Source organism: Pongo pygmaeus, chromosome 8 (genome assembly GCF_028885625.2).
Source record: "Pongo pygmaeus isolate AG05252 chromosome 8, NHGRI_mPonPyg2-v2.0_pri, whole genome shotgun sequence".
Taxonomy (NCBI): domain Eukaryota; kingdom Metazoa; phylum Chordata; class Mammalia; order Primates; family Hominidae; genus Pongo; species Pongo pygmaeus.
In genome coordinates, this window is record NC_072381.2 from 74,177,025 (window position 1) to 74,194,863 (window position 17,839).

Here is a 17,839-nt window from a genome sequence, read left to right on the forward strand (position 1 = left end):
TGACTTGTAGGCTGGGTACAGTGGCTCATTCCTGTAATCCCAGCACTTTGGAAGGTTGAGTCAGGAGGATCACTAGAGGCCAGGAGTTTGAGACCAGCCTGGGCAACATAGTGAGACCCCATCTCTACAAAAAATAAAATAAAAATTAATGGTAGCTAAATGATAACTCATGAACACAAAGGAGGGAAAAGCAAGGCCAGATGTGGTTGCTCATGCCTGTAATCCCAACACTTTGGGAGGCTGAGGAGGGTAGATCACTTGAGCTGAGGAGTTCGAGACCATCCTGGCCAACAAGGTGAAACCCTGTCTTAAAAAAAAAAGAAAAAGAAAAAAAAAAAGGGAACAACAGACACTGGGGTCTACTTGAAGGTGGAGGATGGGAGGAGGGAGAGGAGCAGAAAAGATAACCATCGGATACTGGACTTAACTGGGTGATGAAATATCTGTACAACAAACCCCCATGACATGAGTTCACCTATGCAACCAACCTTCACATGTACCCTCAAACCTAAAATAAAAGCCTAAACACACACACACACACACACACAATAGTTTAGGGAAAAAAGTAATCACAATGCCCCTACCCACACATCATAACTATTAACATTTTCATGTACTTTACTCAGTCTCTTACCTATGCATTTATTTTTCTATGTATATATGTCTATCTATAGATATATATAGATAGATATACCTTCATATTGTTGTATTTATTGATAAACTAAAACTGGGATCATAAGATATATGTCATATATTATGTAACTTTTTTAAAAAAATTAAAAAGCACAAAAATACAAAAAATTAGCTGGGTGTGGCAATGAGCGCCTGTGGTCCCAGCTACTAGGGAGGCTGAGGTGGGAGGATCACTTGAGCCTGGGAGGCAGAGGTTGCAGTGAGCTGAGATCGTGCCACTGCACTCCAGCATGAGTCACAAGAGTGAGACCCTGTCTGAAAAAATAAATCTCTTCTAGCTAATAGGATATGCCTATCTAATTCCACTTGAGTCACTACTGGCCCTTACGGTGACTAGGGCTCATAATCCTGGGAACTGTGAACCAAGATGGATCCAGGGATGAAGTCTGACTTTTTTTTTTTTTTTTTTTTTTTTGATACGGAATCTTGGGATTAAGGCATGCGCCACCACGCCCGGCTAATTTTTGTATTTTTAGTAGAGACGAGGTTTCACCATGTTAGCCAGACTGGTCTCGAACTTCTGACCGGGTGATCCGCCTGCCTTGGCCTCCCGAGTAGCTGGGACTACAGGCGCGTGCCACCACGTCTGCCTAAATTTTGTATTTTTAGTAGAGACGGAGTTTCACCATGTTGGTCAGGCTGGTCTCGAACTCCTGACCTCGTGATCTATCCAGCTCAGCCTCTCAAAGTGCTGGGATTACAGGCATGAACCACCATACCCAGCCGAGGTCTGAATTTTAGTGCTTGTGTGGATATTGCTGTGGCACATAATGAAATATTTTTGAATTGTTTTCTCTCTTTTTTCACTTCAACTTTTTGTTATGAGCTTTACCAAACTGTTTTAGGGCGGGCTCTGTGGCTCAGGGCTGTGATCCTAGCACTTTGGGAGGCAGAGATGGGCGGATCACCAGGTGAAGAGATCGAGACCATCCTAGCCAACATGGTGAAACCCCGTCTTTACTAAAAATACAAAAATTAGCTGGGCCGGGTGGCGCGCGCCTGTCATCCCAGCTACTCAGGAGGCTGAGGCAGGAGAATCCCTTGAACCCGGGAGAAAGAGTTTGCAGTGAGCCGAGATCACGCCACTGCACTCCAGCCTGGTGACCGAGCGAGACTCAATCTCAAAAAAAAAAAAAAACCCAAAAAACAAAAAAAAAGTCGTAATTTGGGACTAACTAGTTTTAGTAGGTTTCTGCCTACTGTTAATTGCTTCAGATTTTTTGGTCCCCTTTGTGTTTGTGAAGGTGAATGGGCAGTAGTCAGGCGTGTTAAGATCAGGCCCCACCAGCCCGGTGGAAGCAACGTTTGCGTGTGGCCGGCCGCCCCTTGAAATCAGGCCTTCGCGGTCCGGCGAAGCCCCCGGGACACGGGACCGAGGGCCCAGCACTCTGGCTCCTCACACATGTGGTCTCCTTCACGTTCCTTTCCTTCTCCTCGCTGTCCCAGCGGATGCGAGGAGGCTTAGAGACGGCGGGCTTGCTCTCCCGCCCGCCGCGGGCTCCGCGGGTCCCCGCCCCACACGGGGCGCCGCTCCCCCTGGGGCCGCCCGGGCGCCCTCCCGCCGCCGGGGGCGCTGTGGGCCGCAGCGGGCCTGGCTGCAGATGCGGTGGTGGCCGCCGAGCGCCTGGAGGGAGCTGCTGGCCAGGCCGAGGGAACCTCCGCCCGAGACCGCGCAGCCGCCGCCGCCGCCGCCGCCGCCATGGGTAAGGCGAGCGGGCCGAGACCGAACGCTCGGCCCTCAGTCCCGGGCTGAGGGCCGCGGCCAGGCGGGGTGGACTGGGAGCTGTGGGAGACGCCGAGGCCGCCAGTCGGAACTGGGGCCCGAACCCAGGATGGGCGGGGACTGCCTGGGACTCAGGGGCTCCCGGGGTCGTCATGGCAACGCGCCCCCTCCCTTGTTCCGGCCCGTTCCCGCCCGGGTTCTGAGGCACAGTGGCCGAGGGCTCGAGGTGCCACGGCGTCCAGGAGCGAGGACAGGGCCAGGCAGGGTGTCACTCCCGGGTCAGGGAGCAGGCGGGGAGGGGCGATGACTTTTCAGGTTTGGGGGTGGCGGAGGGAAGACGCATCTCAGGTTTTGGCCTGGGTGCCTGACGCCGAGGGCGGGAGACGGGGAATGCTGACGCGCAGGAGCTTGGGTGAGCCCGCCGCGATGGTCCTGGGGGGCCCCAGGCCTCTGGGCAGCCTTGCTGGGGGGAGGGGGCAGGAAGAGAGGCAGGGAAGGGACTATAGGCCCCGGCAAGGTGCGGGCACTGGCCCTGGGACTCCTTGCGCGCCTGCGGCCGGTTTTGGGGGTCGCGTACTGGCCGGAGGAGTCCTGGAGCGCAGCCGGGGCGTGGCCGCGGTGTGAACGCCCCTCGGCGTGGGAACTGCCGGTGCCCAGCACCGATCTGCCTCCCAGCAGCTGCAAAACACCCTTTGTGTGGTTGTCGCATCGCACGTTAGGAATTGTGATGGGCTGTGTTAAAAATGAGAGTTGCCACGGATTATGAAACATCAAGTGGTTTCACTCCCGAAAAATAGTGGAGTCAGACCACGATGCAGATTTGAAGGAATGTCGTGTGTGGACATTTTTCCACCAGGCAGTTTGGCCATAGCAGTTGTGGCTGTTTGCATTTCAGGTTGCTTAGGATTCAGTGTCAGGCTTCATGCCTAGCCATCTAGAAATCAGAGCTAGAATACTAGATCATTGGAGACTCTGGGTTTTTTGTTGTTTTTGTTCAGTGAAGGAAAAACGGGTACATTGATTACTTGTAAATTTGTCAGAGATTATGAAATGTTATACTAAGTGCTTCGTTTTTCCACACCTTAGTTTTGTCATCTGTGTTTGTTGAAGGTATTCCCACCAGTCACAACAGTGATGAGATGATGGTGAAGTGTCTGAATTTCTAAGTAAACTGAGAATAAAATTTGTGGGAAGGAGGACAATATTTTTGTTGAATTGAAAATATCTTGCTTGATGATACTGTGTCTTAAAAATATCAATTAAAAATCAGGCCTTTTAGAATATGCATCTATTAACTTGGTATTCAGACTGGCGCTGTGGGCATCCTCAACTGTGTGGATGGGTGAGGAACATTAATGTAAAACTGGTCTCTGCTTTTATTTTCTCTTTGAAAATAAAACAGTCATGCAATACAGAACTACAGTCAGAATGAAGAAGCCAGACAGAAAGAGGGTAGACTGACAGAACTGGACGGCTTCTTCTGTGTCCCCTTACTTGTCAGTGTATTTTACCTGTCATGTTTGTTGTGGATGACACTGGAATCCTAGAATTTTAACTACCTTTTATTTTATTGCCAGTTTATTCTGAACATTTTTGCCTTGGAATTCCTCCTAAGACGGTACCTGCTATCCACCTTTTGCATGAGGCCCTTAAACCTGTTGTCTCTTACCCCAAATTTATCTCCACAGAAGATCATTTTAAAAAACTCATTCTCTGTGACGAGGTACCAGGAAAGTTAAATACAGGAGAATGGCAGATTTGCAGGATCTTGAGAATAATTCATAAACTTTGGCTGGAGTGGTCATGGAAATTTTCTTTTTTTTCTTTCTTTTTTTTTTTTTTTTTTTTTTTTGTGAGACGGAGTCTCGCTCTGTCACCAGGTTGGAGTGCAGTGGCACGATCTCAGCTCACTGCAACCTCCGCCTCCTGGGTTCAAGTGACTCTCCTGCTTCAGCCCCCCGAGTAGCTGGGACTTCAGCCGCGCACCACCACGCCCAGCTAATTTTTGTATTTTTAGTAGAGACAGGGTTTCACCATGTTGGCCAGGATGGTCTCAATCTCTTGACCTCGTGATCCACCCGCCTCGGCGTCCTAAAGTGCTGGGATTACTGGCGTGAGCCACCGTGCCTGGCTGGAAATTTTTTACAGTATTATGTGAGAGACATAAAGAGAAGTTAATCAAGGGTGTGGTTTAGCTGGGGAGAATTTGTCAACCAAGGAACAGCAAACTACTGTTGGTTTTTATAGGGGAAGGGAAGGGTTTGTATATTTTTCACTGTCATGTCTTACAAATGATGTTGGATTCCTTTCTTGTGTTTTCAGCTACAAAAGACCCCACAGCTGTAGAGAGAGCAAACTTGTTAAACATGGCTAAACTGAGTATCAAAGGACTCATTGAATCTGCTCTGAGCTTTGGCCGCACTTTGGATTCTGACTATCCCCCCTTGCAGCAATTCTTTGTTGTTATGGAACATTGCCTGAAACACGGTCTTAAAGGTATCACGAGATTTTAAAAAATTAATTCATTTTAGAATTTCCGTTTTTCAAGTGCCCTTGAGAATGGGTTATTTTTTGAGGCCATAATTACGTTACTGTGCACTAAAAAATATTGAGTGGATTGATTTTGGGAGAAAATATCTTATGACTTTATGTTTTCTAATAATGGTCTAATAATGGTCTTCAGAAAATGCTTAATTGTTAATGTTTTGTAAACAGAATATTTGATTTTTAAATTTTTTAAACTTACATAATCTGAACTATTTTCTGTTTTCTAGGACAATTATAGAGTTATATTTTAAAGCTGGTGATACTGTTATGAGCTCATATTAATAGTTCGAACCCTGTTGAACAACTGCATTGAAATAGTGGATTGTTGAAATAGAAACCTCCTAGATATATACACGAACATATGTAGAAATATCTTCTGGATGGAGTTATTCTAGAAATGTGAGCCATCCCTGAAGATGGTAACAGCAGATATTGTATTCTACTCTCAGTACATATTGAATTATTGTTACATATAAAATGTTTGTTTTATATTTAATTTAAAAATATTCATTGCATAATAACTGTGCTTTTACTTATAATAATTGTTCACAGTTTTGGCTTCTAGTTCCTATGATGAGTATCTATGTAGAGGGCTATGTAAGAGTTGTACACTAGAGTGACTATTATAGAGTAAAAGAAGCTTGACTGGCCAGACACAGTGGCTTAATGCCTGTAATCCCAGCATATGCCTGTGGTCCCAGCTGTTCGGGAGGCTGAAGTGGGAGGATCACTTGAGGCTGAGGAGGTCAAGGCTTCAGTGAGCTCTGATTGTACCACTGTACTCCAGCCTGGGCAACAGAGAGAGATCCTTTCTCAAAAAAAAAAAAAAAAAAATTCAAAGATTTACCTAAACTTTGTTTTAATAAAAAGTACTTCAAGACAAGAAGGAAGCCTCGACATCAAAATTTGAGAAATCCTATGTGATGTTATTAGCATACGCATTTCTTTTTTTTTAAAGACTTAAAGCAATTTCTTAAAATATATAAATACTAGCGAAAGATACTCTTTTTGTACATGAATCAAACAACAGAGAAGTACACAGAGCAAAACATGGTTTTTATTCATTCTCTTCTATTAACCTCTCTAAAGGAAATTGGGCACCTGTAATCCCAGCACTTTGGGAGGCTGAGGTGGGTGGGTCACTTTGAGGTCAGGAGTTCAAGACCAACCTGGCCAGCATGGTGAAAACCCATCTCTACTAAAAATACAAAAATTAGCCAGGCTGGTGGTGTTCGCCTGTAATCCCAGCTACTCAGGAGGTTGAGGCAGGAGAATCGTTTGAACCTGGGAGATGGAGGTTGCAGTGAGCTGAGATCGTGCCACTGCATTCCAGCCCAGGGCGACAGAGTGAGACTCTGTCTCAAAAGAAAGAAAACGGGAGAATTAGATATTCTGTTATCCCTTTTCTGTTTTTTTTTCTTTTACTCTAATTGTAATCATGCTATTAGCATTATTCTGACTTCCTTCTTTTAAAAAAAAAAAAGTGGCTGGGTGCGATGGCTCATGTCTGTAATCTCAGGACTTTGGGAGGCTGAGGCCGACGGATCACTTGAGGTCAGGAGTTCGAGATCAGCCTGGCCAGCATAGTGAAACCCTGTCTCTACTAAAAATACAAAAATTAGCTGGGTGTGGTGCTGCATGCCTGTAGTCCCAGCTACTTGGGAGGCTGAGGCAGGAGAATTGTTTGAACCTGGGAGGCAGAGGTTGCAGTGAGCTGAGATCATGCCACTGCACTCCAGTCTGGGAGACAGACTGAGACTCTGTCTCAAAAAGAAAAAAAAATGATATGGCTTGGAGATCTTTCCATTTACGTAGACGTTTATATCAGAATTAATAGCTGTGCGATATTTTATGGTATGTATATGGCATAATTTATTTAACCATGCTCCTCTTTTTTTTTTTTTTTGAGATGGGGGTCTCACTCTGTCACCTGGGAGTGCATCTTGATTTTCCCCAAGACTGCTGAAATGGAGTTTGCCAAATTATGGCCAAAATAGTTAAATTTTAAACTATTTTTAGGCTGTATTTCCTTTACTTCACAACATATGTTGAACCATGTCCTAGCAGTTATAGGCTTATCTGGATGAATCATTATAAAGCTACTTTGTGCGTGTGATTTTCTCCCCCTGGGAAAAATTGCCTATCTTGGGTGTCCTTGGGTGGTGTATATGATAGGCACCCTGTATTTGCAGGAGATCTGGTCAGTAATAACAAAAATGTATGGCAATTTCATGGTTTTATATTGACCAAATCTCAGAATAAAATACAAAGAAAAGGAAATTCACAATTTTTCATATTTAAAATTAAAATAACTTCTTAGGCTGGATGTGGTGGCTCATGCCTGTAATTCCAGACAGCACTTTGGGAGGCCAAGATGGGAGGAACGCTTGAGGCCAGGGGTTCAAGACCAGCCTGGTCAACATAGCAAAACACCATCTCTACTTACTTAAAAAAAAAAAAGCATTATAAAAAATAAAATAACTTTTTATTTGTGCTTGGTTTGTTTAATAAACTTACAAAGATCAATCAGCTAGGGCCACCAGCCTTTATTTTGGTACTGGTAGAGAATGAGTGCAGTCATTTTTCACTTTAATTACCTGACTGCATATTTGATACAAAAGAATGGTCACTGTGTCTTTTTATCATGCAGAAAAAAATAGCAGGATGGGCAAAAGGATCCTACTTGCACAGGCTCCAGATCCACTGGGATATGTAGTGGATAAAAGAGGAAAGGTCTCTGAATAATTGTATGTTAAGTTAGAAATGTTGAAACTAAATATTTAAAAATAAGTTACTACAGTTTTATATGTTGACACTGTGTGCATTATGTGTTCTTTTTTTCAGTAAGAAAATCATTTTTGAGTTATAACAAAACCATCTGGGGCCCTTTGGAACTGGTGGAGAAGCTGTACCCCGAAGCAGAGGAAATAGGAGCCAGTGTCCGGGATCTACCTGGTCTGAAGTAAGGAGGCCTATTATTTGTTCATCCCTAGCCGCAGAAGTGTATTCGTTGTTCCTCCAAAGTACCTCACACTCTAGCTGATTGTCTTCTCTTAGTCTTAAGTCCCCTTCTTCTAATCCTCTTGTAATAAAATTATGTTCATTCTTTATGGCTCAACTCAAATCCCATTTCCTTTATGAAGTTTTTCTTAGCCTCTTCGATCAGAATTAACCACTCACCATTCTGCCTTGTATTGTAGGAAATTGAAAGTCCTTTTAAATTAGGATATATCAATTATGCATCTTTGTTTTCTGAGTGTTAAATTAGTTTGCCTGTAGTAGAAAGTCAGTAAGTATTGATGAAAGACTGATTTAGGGTGAATCCAGGGCACAGGCTCAGGAGATTCCAGTTCTCAGATAAGCCACTTATATACCCTAGGACTGGTGTAAATTTCTTTGCTTCCTCTGAAAATTGGTACCTATAATGTCACCAGCCTGTTTCATCAGACAAATGTATGTAAAATATCTTAAAAGTTGTAGTATGTTAGCTAAGAATACTTTCATGAGTATTGAAAATTTTTTGTAGGTGTAAAGTGTTAAGACTCAGTTCTTACATTCTTTTTTTCTTTTTTTTTGAGACGGAGTCTCGCTCTGTCACCCAGGCTGGAGTGCAGTGGCACGATGTTGGCTTACTGCAACCTCCGCCTCCTGGGTTCAAGTGATTCTCCTGCCTCAGCCTCCTGAGTAGCTGGGACTACAGGCGCCCACCACCACGCCCAGCTAATTTTTTTGTATTTTTAGTAGAGATGGGGTTTCACCGTGTTAGCTAGAATTGTCTCAAACTCCTGACCTCATGATCTGCCCGCCTCAGCCTCCTAAAGTGCTGGGATTACAGGCGTGAGCCACTGCACCAAGCCTATATTCTGTTTTTTTTTTAATTTTCTTTTTAGTTTTTATTTTCTTTCTTTATTTTTTTTGAGATGGAGTCTTGCTGTGTCACCCAGGCTGGAGTGTAGTGGTGCGATCTCAGCTCACTGCAACCTCCGCCTCATGGGTTCAAGCAATTTTCCTGCCTCAGCCTCCCGAGTAGCTGGGATTACAGGTGCATGCCACCATGCCTGGCTGATTTTTTGTATTTTTAGTAGAGATGGGGTTTCACCATGTTAGTCAGGATGGTCTTGATCTCCTGACCTTGTGATCCACCCACCTTGGCCGCCCAAAGTGCTGGGATTACAGGTGTGAGCCACCGTGCCTGACCAGTTCTTATATTCTTTAGAGTGTAATTAAAATGTAAGCGTTCTCTTTTGTTTATCTTTGTTTATTTTATTTTATTTTGAGACGGAGAGTCTCACCCTGTTGCCCAGACTGGAGTGCAGTGGTGCAATCTCGGCTCACTGTAACCTCTGCCTCCCAGGTTCAAGTGATTCTCGTGCCTCAGCCTCCCAAGTAGCTGGGATTACAGGCATGTGTCACCATCCATACCTGGCTAATTTTTGTATTTTTAGTAGAGATGGGGGTTTTGCCATATTGACCAGGCTGGTCTTGAACTCCTGTCCTCAATAGTGATGGAATTGGCCCGGCACAGTGGCTCAGGCCTGTAATCCCAGCACTTTGGGAGGCCGAGGTGGGCGGATCACCTGAGGTCGGGAGTTAGAGACCAGCCTGACCAAAATGGAGAAAGCTCGTCTCTACTAAAAATACAAAATTAGCCGATGTGGTGGCACATGCCTGTAATCCCAGCTACTCGGGAGGCTGAGGCAGGAGAATTGCTTGAACCCGGGAGGCAGAGGTTGCAGTGAGCTGATATCATGCCATTGCACTCAAGCCTGGGCAATAAGAGCAAAACTCTGTCTCAAAAAAAGTGCTGGTATTACAGGCGTGAGCCACCGCGCCCAGCCTCCCTTTAATTTATCTTAATTCTTGTTAATGAGATAACTTTTTTTGCATTAAGCATTTTCTGAAAGGTTATTTGTTTGTTTTCTCATAGTTTTACAACTTAGGGTTTGTATATGTTGTGGGGAATATGGTAATGTTTTGCTGTTATTTGTTGTTGAATGTTCAAATGTTCAAATGTTTGTAAATTGGACTTTATTGAGTGATAAAAATAAGTGGCTACTGTTGAGCACTGTGTTAGAGTAATAAGGTACCTGTTTTACATGAATTATCTCCTTTAGTGCTTCAATCAGTCTTACAGGTAAAGGTTATTATTATAATTGTATAGATGTGAAAAATAAATGCCAGATAAATTATAGTTAAAAGGTGGCAGAGGCAGGATTTAAACCCAGTTTTTAGAGTTAAATAAAGTGGCTGGGCGTGGTGACTCATGCCCATAATCCCAGAACTTTGGGAGGCTGGGATGGGTGGATTGCCTGAGAGCCCAGGAGTTCGAGACCAGCCTGGGCAACACAGTGAAACCCCATGTCTACTAAAAATACAAAAAAATTAGCTGAGTGTGGTGGTGCACGCCTGTAGTCCCAGCTACTCGGGAGGTTGAGGCAGGAGAATTGCTTGAACCTGGGAGGCAGAAGTTGCAGTGAGCCGAGATCGCATCACTACACTCCAGCCTGGGTGACAGAGTGAGACTTTGTCTCCCCCACCAAAAAAAATTTGAAAAAAAAAAAAAAAATCAAGTGATGTTTGTTCACAATTGATATTTTTGGTGTATCAGGTGTAAAGATTTTTAACAAAGAGGAAAAACAGAATTTCAACTCTCAAAAACAAAAACATAAGATTTGATTTATTTTAATATGAAAATATGTATTCATATTTTGTTAAAAAGCCAGACTCTACAATAGTAAAACCTGTTTTCTGATGGTGTTCATTAAAATGCTAAGCTATAAGAAACGCATTATTAGAAGTGAAGATCAAGTCTCTTCCTGTACTATCTGCCAAAATGTTCTCTGCATAAGAAAATACAAGAGTGTGAATGATACCACTCTATAAAAAAAAAAGTGGTATAAAAGTTGGTTTTTAAAAAAATTATTATTCTATTTTATGGAGACTGAGTCTCTCTCTGTTGCCCAGGCTGGAGTGCAGTGGCGCGATCTTGGCTCGCTGCAACCTCCACCTCCTGGGTTCAAGCGATTCTCCTGCCTCCGCCTCTCGAGTAGCTGGGATTATGGGCTCATGCCACCGTGCCTGGCTAATTTTTGTATTTTTAGTGGAGACGGGGTTTCACCATGTTGGCCAGGCTGGTCATGAACTCCTGACCTCAAGTGATCCACCCGCCTTGGCCTCCCAAAGTGCTGGGATTACAGGCGTGAGCCACCACGCCAGGCCGCTTTTATTTTTAATAACAGATAGAACTAAGAGAGGTATGAGATTTAATTTCTTAAATGCAACTGGATTAAAGAAACATTTGAAAACCAGGAAGCAGCACAGTGATTTCTCTTTAATTACTAGCCTGGCACCATCTTAGCTTTGTTATGATTTTTAAAATTCAGATATAATGTTACCTATGTTTTTGAAGGCATTATGGTGGCTTATTGTTGAAATTTTTTTTTTTGAGACCAAATCTTACCTTGTTGCCCAGGCTGGAGTGCGATGGTGCAATCTTGCCTGACTGTAACCTCTGCCTCCCGGGTTCAAGTGATTCTCCTGCCTCAGCCTCCTGAATAGCTGGGATTACAGACACCCACCACCAAGCCCAGCTATTTTTTGTGTTTTTAGTAGAGACAGGGTTTCACCATGTTGGCCAGGCTTCTTTCGAACTCCTGACCTTGTGATCTGCTCGCCTCGGCCTCCCAAAGTGCTGGGATTACAGGTGTAAGCCACTGGGCCCGGCCTGGTGAAGTTTTAATATTTATTTTTAGAGGGCTAAGCCCATTCAGACTAAATATTTCTGTTTTTTTTTTCTGAGTCAGGGTCTCACTCTGTCTCCCAGGCTCGAGTACAGTAATGCAATCACTGTTCACTGCAGCCTCTGCCTACTGGGCTTAAGCAACCTCCTGCCTTAGCCTCCTGAGCAGCTGGGACTACAGGCACATGCCACCACACCTGGCATTTTGATGTTTTTTTTATTTTTTAATTTTAATTTTTTTGATTTTTTAATTTAATTTAATTAATTTTTTTAAAATATAGAGACAAGGTCTCCCTATGTTGTCCAGGCTGTTCTCTAACTCCTGGACTCAAGTGATCCTCCCATCTTGACCTCTCAAAGTGTAGGGATGACAGGTGTGTGCCACCGTGCCCACCTAAATATTTCTTATAGAAGTATTCTCACCATAGTCCTGCGCTGCATAACATTTCATTCAACGATAGTGGTTCCAAAAGATTATAATACTGTATTTTTACTTTACCATTTCCATGTTTAGCTATGTTTAGATACACAAATACTTAACAATTGTGTAATAATTGCCTACAGCATTCAGTACAGTAGCACGCTATATAGGTTTACAGCCTAGGAACAATAGGGTATACTATATAGCATACGTGTGTATACCATCTAGGCTTGCAAACGTACACTCCATGATGAAATTACCTAACAACGCATTTTTCTGAAAGTATCATTAAGTGACACACTACTGTGTTTAGAGAGTCATTTCTTCCAAGACATTAAATAGTACCTGGATGTCCTACAGGAGGAACAGATTTACCCAGCTCTCAGGGATTGGTTTGTGTGCTCAAAAAGATAAACCTATAAAAATGAAAACAAAACCATTATAAAAATGCCCTTTTTCCTTGTTAATGTGTACCTCTAGAGATAGAAGATGTGATCTTTGGGCTAGGGCTGTTTTCTGATCAATTGGTTCTTCTCTTTAGGACCCCTCTGGGTCGAGCAAGAGCATGGCTTCGATTAGCCCTCATGCAAAAAAAAATGGCCGATTACTTACGTTGCTTAATTATTCAGAGGGATCTCTTGAGGTTAGTACTATTAAGTTGTGATCTTTTCATTTTTTATTTTATTTATATGCTATCTTCCAAAAAGGATTTAAGATGTAATATGAAAGGATATATAACATACAATAAAATGATATAAAATAAAAGGAGGAGCAAAATGAGACAGAAAAACATGATGGAGGCATAACATGGATCAGGAACTAGCCTTACATATGAATACCTTAAGCTTTATTATCAGCCAGGATGGGGAAATTTATATATATTACATTTCTTCCTCTTTGTTTAAAAATTTTTTCTTTTGCCCTGCCTGGAAACTGCCATATATAGTACATTTCTGTTAGTTTTATTTTTCTGAATATGGTTAATTCTATGGATAAAAATTTGTGTTGAAATTTGTGGCTTTAATTTCATAGGCTTTTTGTTTTTTGTTTTTTGTTTTAGAATTTGAATATCCATATTATTGCTTCAACTGTATTGTGGGCACACTTTAAATTGAAGTCCAAACATTTATTTTGGCTGGGTGTGGTGGCTCACGCCTGTAATCCCAGCACTGTGGGAGGCCAAGGCAGGTAGATCACTTGAGGTCAAGAGTTCGAGACCAACTTGGTGAAACCCTGTCTGTACTAAAAACACAAAAATTAGCTGGGTGTGGTGGCGCATGCCTGTAATCTCAGCTACTTGGGAGGCTGAGGCAGGAGAATCACTTGAACCTGGTAGAGGGAGGTTGCAGTGACCTGAGATCACGCCACTGCACTCCAGCCTGGGTGATAAGAGTGAGACCCTGTCTCAAAAAAATAAAATAAAACGAAGGCCAAACATTTATTTAAGACAGATTTTCAGAGCAAGGCAATCAGTTCTCCAAGGGAGTGGGCCCATGGTGGCCCTCCATTCATTCTTGTTCTGTTAGAGTGCCTCTCTGATGTTGTGGAGAATTTAGTCCTGGTTTTGGTTTTACTTGTGACGCTGGTTTTACATTGTGGTTTTCCCAGTTGTTAAACGAGAATGACCATATGTTAAGCACCCATGGCTTCTCAGTATTCTGAAGGATAATTAAAGTGATTAAATAATGTACATGGGACTTATTAAAGAAGGCATGAGACAGTGATAACTACTTCTCTGAATGTATGTTGATGAGACTTAGTTTTTGAACTGTCCTATTTCTTTCACAACTCTCTTTTTCAAGTTTTTAGAATGTAGATATCCCAAAGTGTCTTTAATTGATGATTATCTATTAAGATTTATAGTATACCTATCAAATGCGTTGACTTGAACATGGGCTTTGAAATGTTGCATATGTTCATTTTCTACTTTAGTCTTTATCCCAAGGGTCTTAATAAATCCAAGGATTGAAAATTCAACTCTAATAAAATATATCATAATTAGATCAGCAGCAGTCACTATCCGTCTGAGTCAGAAACGTCCCAGGGCTCAGTGTTGCCTCTTTTTATTTTTTATTTTCTTGAGATGGAGTCTTGTTCTGTTGCCCAGGCTGGAGTGCAGTGGTGCGATCTTGGCTCACTGCAACCTCTGCCTCCCGGGTTCAGGCAATTCTCCTGCCTCAGCCTTCCGAGTAGCTGGAATTACAGGCATGTGCCATCACGCCTGGCTAATTTTTGTATTTTTAGTAGAGATGAGGTTTTACCATGTTGGCCAGGTTGCTCTTGAACTCCTGACCTCAAATGATCCTCCCGCCTCGGCCTCCCAAACTGCTGGGATTACAGGCGTGAGCCACCGTGTCTGGTGCCACTTTTTCTTTTCATCCCTCCTTGCTCCTCTTTTCTCTCTCTCAAAAAAAATTTCCCTCTTTTGTCTCCTTCAGTCCTTTTTGATTTTTCAATAGAGACATTTAAATTTAAAAAATATAAAAAGTTGGCCAGGTGCGGTGGCTCACGCCTGTAATCCCAGCACTTTGGGAGGCTGAGGCCTAGAGACCATGAGGTCAGGAGATTGAGACCATCTTGGCTAACATGGTGAAACCCCATCTCTAGTAAAAATACAAAAAATTAGCCAGGTGCAGTGGCGGGCACCTGTAGTCCCAGCTACTCGGGAGGCTGAGGCAGGAAAATGGCGTGAACCCGGGAGGCAGAGCTTGCAGTGAGCCAAGATAGTGCCACTGCAGTCCGGCCTGGGCGAAAGATCGAGACTTCGTCTCAAGAAAAAAAAATTAATAAATAAAAAATATAAAAAGTTATTCAGATGTATAAAGGCTAATTTGAAGGCACCTAACTGAGATGGCTTCCATTTCTGTAAGGTAGAAGATTAGGAAGATAATGGTGATTTTAAATTTTAGTTTTTGAAATAAATTTGTGATTTAAAGTCCTTATTTTTTAAATTTTCACAGTGAGTTTTATGAGTATCATGCACTAATGATGGAAGAAGAAGGAGCGGTAATTGTTGGGCTGCTGGTTGGCCTGAATGTGATCGATGCTAATCTGTGTGTGAAGGGAGAGGATTTAGACTCACAAGTAAGTGAAAGTGACTAGTGCCAAATGCAGAGTGTTTTCAGTTTGCACAGTTCCTCCTTGATCAGGTGTCATTTGAAGTTGTAAACAGGACTGTTAAACACTAAAGGAATATTAAGAGTGACATTCAGTAAAGGTACTTCTGATAAAGTATTTTCTCCCCTTTAAATTAAAAAAAACTTTATTTACTTCAGGTTGGAGTGATTGATTTTTCTATGTATTTAAAGAATGAAGAAGATATTGGAAATAAAGAAAGGTATGATTTTCATAAGTTATTACACATATTGGATTTTTTATATAGCTCTTTACAAATCATTATAAGATCCATCTATTTACAGTGTGGTTTTATTTTGTTGTTTTCCCCCTTGTGACTTCTTCATTTCGTTTTCACTTCCATTACAAGCTTTACAAAGGAGATTATGGAAAATCACTTAGGAGAAGGAGGTTTTATTAATAGTATGAAGTGGGACCTTTGGTTATACCTGTAGTTACTGAGACCCATTTTAATAGTGGTTTTTGGAATAAAAGAGATGAAAGCTTATTATTCACAAGTTTGCAAATACTGGTTTACTTCAAGATCGAACTACTTTTTTTTTTTTTTTTGAGACAGAGTCTTGCCCTGTTGCCCAGGCTGGATCGCAATGGTTCGATCTTGGCTCACTGCAACCTCCGCCTCCTGGGTTCAAGCGATTCTCCTGCCTCAGCCTCCCCAGTAGCTGGAATTACAGGCGCCCGCCACCATGCCTAGCTAATTTTTGTTATTTTTAGTAGAGACAGGGTTTCACCACGTTGGCCAGACTGGTTTCAAACTCCTGGACTCAAGTGACCTACCTGCCTCAGCCTCCCAGAGTGCTGGGATTACAGGGGTGAGCCACCGTGCCCGGCTCTAATTATGTTTAAATTTAAAATACACTAATGGTATTGTTAAGTCTGTTATTAGCAAGTAGTTTATTCAACAAAGGTTATAGATACTTAGTACACAGCTTACTGTTATTCTTATGTTTTATTTTAAAGGCAAGACAGTGTTTTATTATTTTAGTTCTATAATAATTTTAGATGATTTAGATTTTTTTGCACTATTATAAATACCTTTTCAACTAGCACAAAGCTACTTTTTTCCTCATTTAGGAATGTTCAAATTGCTGCCATATTAGACCAAAAGAATTACGTTGAAGAATTAAATAGACAACTGAAGTAAGTATTATGGATACTTCGCACATTTGTGAATGTTGTCTTAGGTTTTTGTTTTTTTCCCTTCAGTTCAGCTTACTGTATTCCTTTCTTCTAAGAGTCTTTGAGAAGGGGTTGAGGGGATAGAGAGAAAATGGAAAGTAAGAATACAGAGAATTATTGGAGATAATTCATTTTAAGCAGAAAATGAGAGTCAGATAGTTTTTTTTTTGAGATGAAGTCTCACTCTGTTGCCAGGCTGGAGTGCAGTGGCATGATCCCGGCTCACTGCAGCCTCCGTCTCCCAGGTTCAAGTGATTCCCCTGCCTCTGCCTCCTGAGTAGCTGGGACTATAGGCGCGCACCACCACACCTGGCTAATTTTTTTTTATTTTATTTTAGTAGAGACGGGGTTTCACCATGTTGGCCAGGATGGTCTCAATCTCCTGACCTTGTGATCTGCCCGCCTTGGCCTCCCAAAGTACTGAGATTACAGGCGTGAACCACCACGCCCGGCCCGAGAATCAGGTTTTTAAAACAGAATCTTCATCAGATTTAAATAGAACTTAAAACTTATTGCTGTACCCTTGACAAAAAAGGCTAAGGTAAAAGTTTGTATCATTTTGATGGTTCAAAAATTCATTTTTCCTACTTCAAAGGGCTTCATATGTAAATGTGGCTGTCTGTCATCTTCTGTGGTGGAAGTTTTTGCCTTCTTACATTGTCAACTGGTCATTGAAGCCATCAGTGAATAACTCTTGTTGAGAAGAATTTTTGAGACCTGTATGTAAAATAGTAAAGTGCAATTCTAATAGAAATATATGAGATGTGGCCAGGCGCAGTGGCTCATGCCTATAATCCCACTTTGGAAGGCCGAGGCAGGTAGATCACCTGAGGTAAGGAGTTTGAGACCAGCCTGACCAGTATGGTGAAACCTCATCTCTACTAACAAATACAAAAATTAGTCAGGTGTGGTGGCGGGCACCTGTAATCCTAGGTACTTGGGAGGATGAGGCAGGAGAATCGCTCGAACCCAGGAGGTGGAGATTGCAGTGAGCCGAGATCACACCATTGCACTCCAGCCTGGGCGACGTAACGAGACTCCATCTCAAAAAAAAAAAAAAAAAAAAAAAATTAGGCCAGGTGTGATGGCTCATGCATGTAATCCCAGCACTTTGGGAGGCTAAGGCAAGAAGATCTCTTGAGCCCAGGACTTCAAGGCTGTAGTGAACTGTGATCGCATCACTGTATTCCAGCCTTGGTGACACAGTGAGACCTTGTCTCAAAGAAAAAAAAAAAAACTATTATTAGCCTGGCATGGTGGTACATGTCTATAGTCCTAGCTACTTTGAGGCTGAGGCGAGAGGATCACCTGAGCCCAGGAGTTTGAGATCAGCCTGGGCAACATAATGAGACCCCCATCTCTTAAAAAACAATTATTATTAATGACATATTTTATACTCTTT

General features: G+C 42.5%; 1 protein-coding gene across 14 annotated transcripts in view; it reads left to right on the forward strand.

Moving 5' to 3' along the window:
- The first annotated feature begins 2,262 nt into the window (after positions 1-2,262).
- The window catches only part of RUFY2 (RUN and FYVE domain containing 2), a 62,957-nt gene continuing 47,380 nt past the window's right edge, over positions 2,263-17,839 (forward strand). For 4 of the 14 annotated variants that reach the window (XR_010127503.1, XM_054436661.2, XM_063670550.1 and 1 more), the window contains exons 1-7: positions 2,263-2,396; positions 4,739-4,912; positions 7,808-7,925; positions 12,665-12,766; positions 15,084-15,207; positions 15,399-15,460; positions 16,333-16,398. Coding sequence is in view for 13 of the 14 variants with exons in the window: in XM_054436661.2 (XP_054292636.1) it covers positions 2,393-2,396; positions 4,739-4,912; positions 7,808-7,925; positions 12,665-12,766; positions 15,084-15,207; positions 15,399-15,460; positions 16,333-16,398 (650 nt within the window). In the remaining variant the exon portion in view is untranslated. Of the gene's footprint in view, positions 3,759-4,738; positions 4,913-7,807; positions 7,926-12,664; positions 12,767-15,083; positions 15,208-15,398; positions 15,461-16,332; positions 16,399-17,839 lie in introns of all 14 variants that reach the window. The other 10 variants (XM_054436663.2, XM_063670551.1, XM_054436668.2 and 7 more) reach the window with 8 other exon arrangements.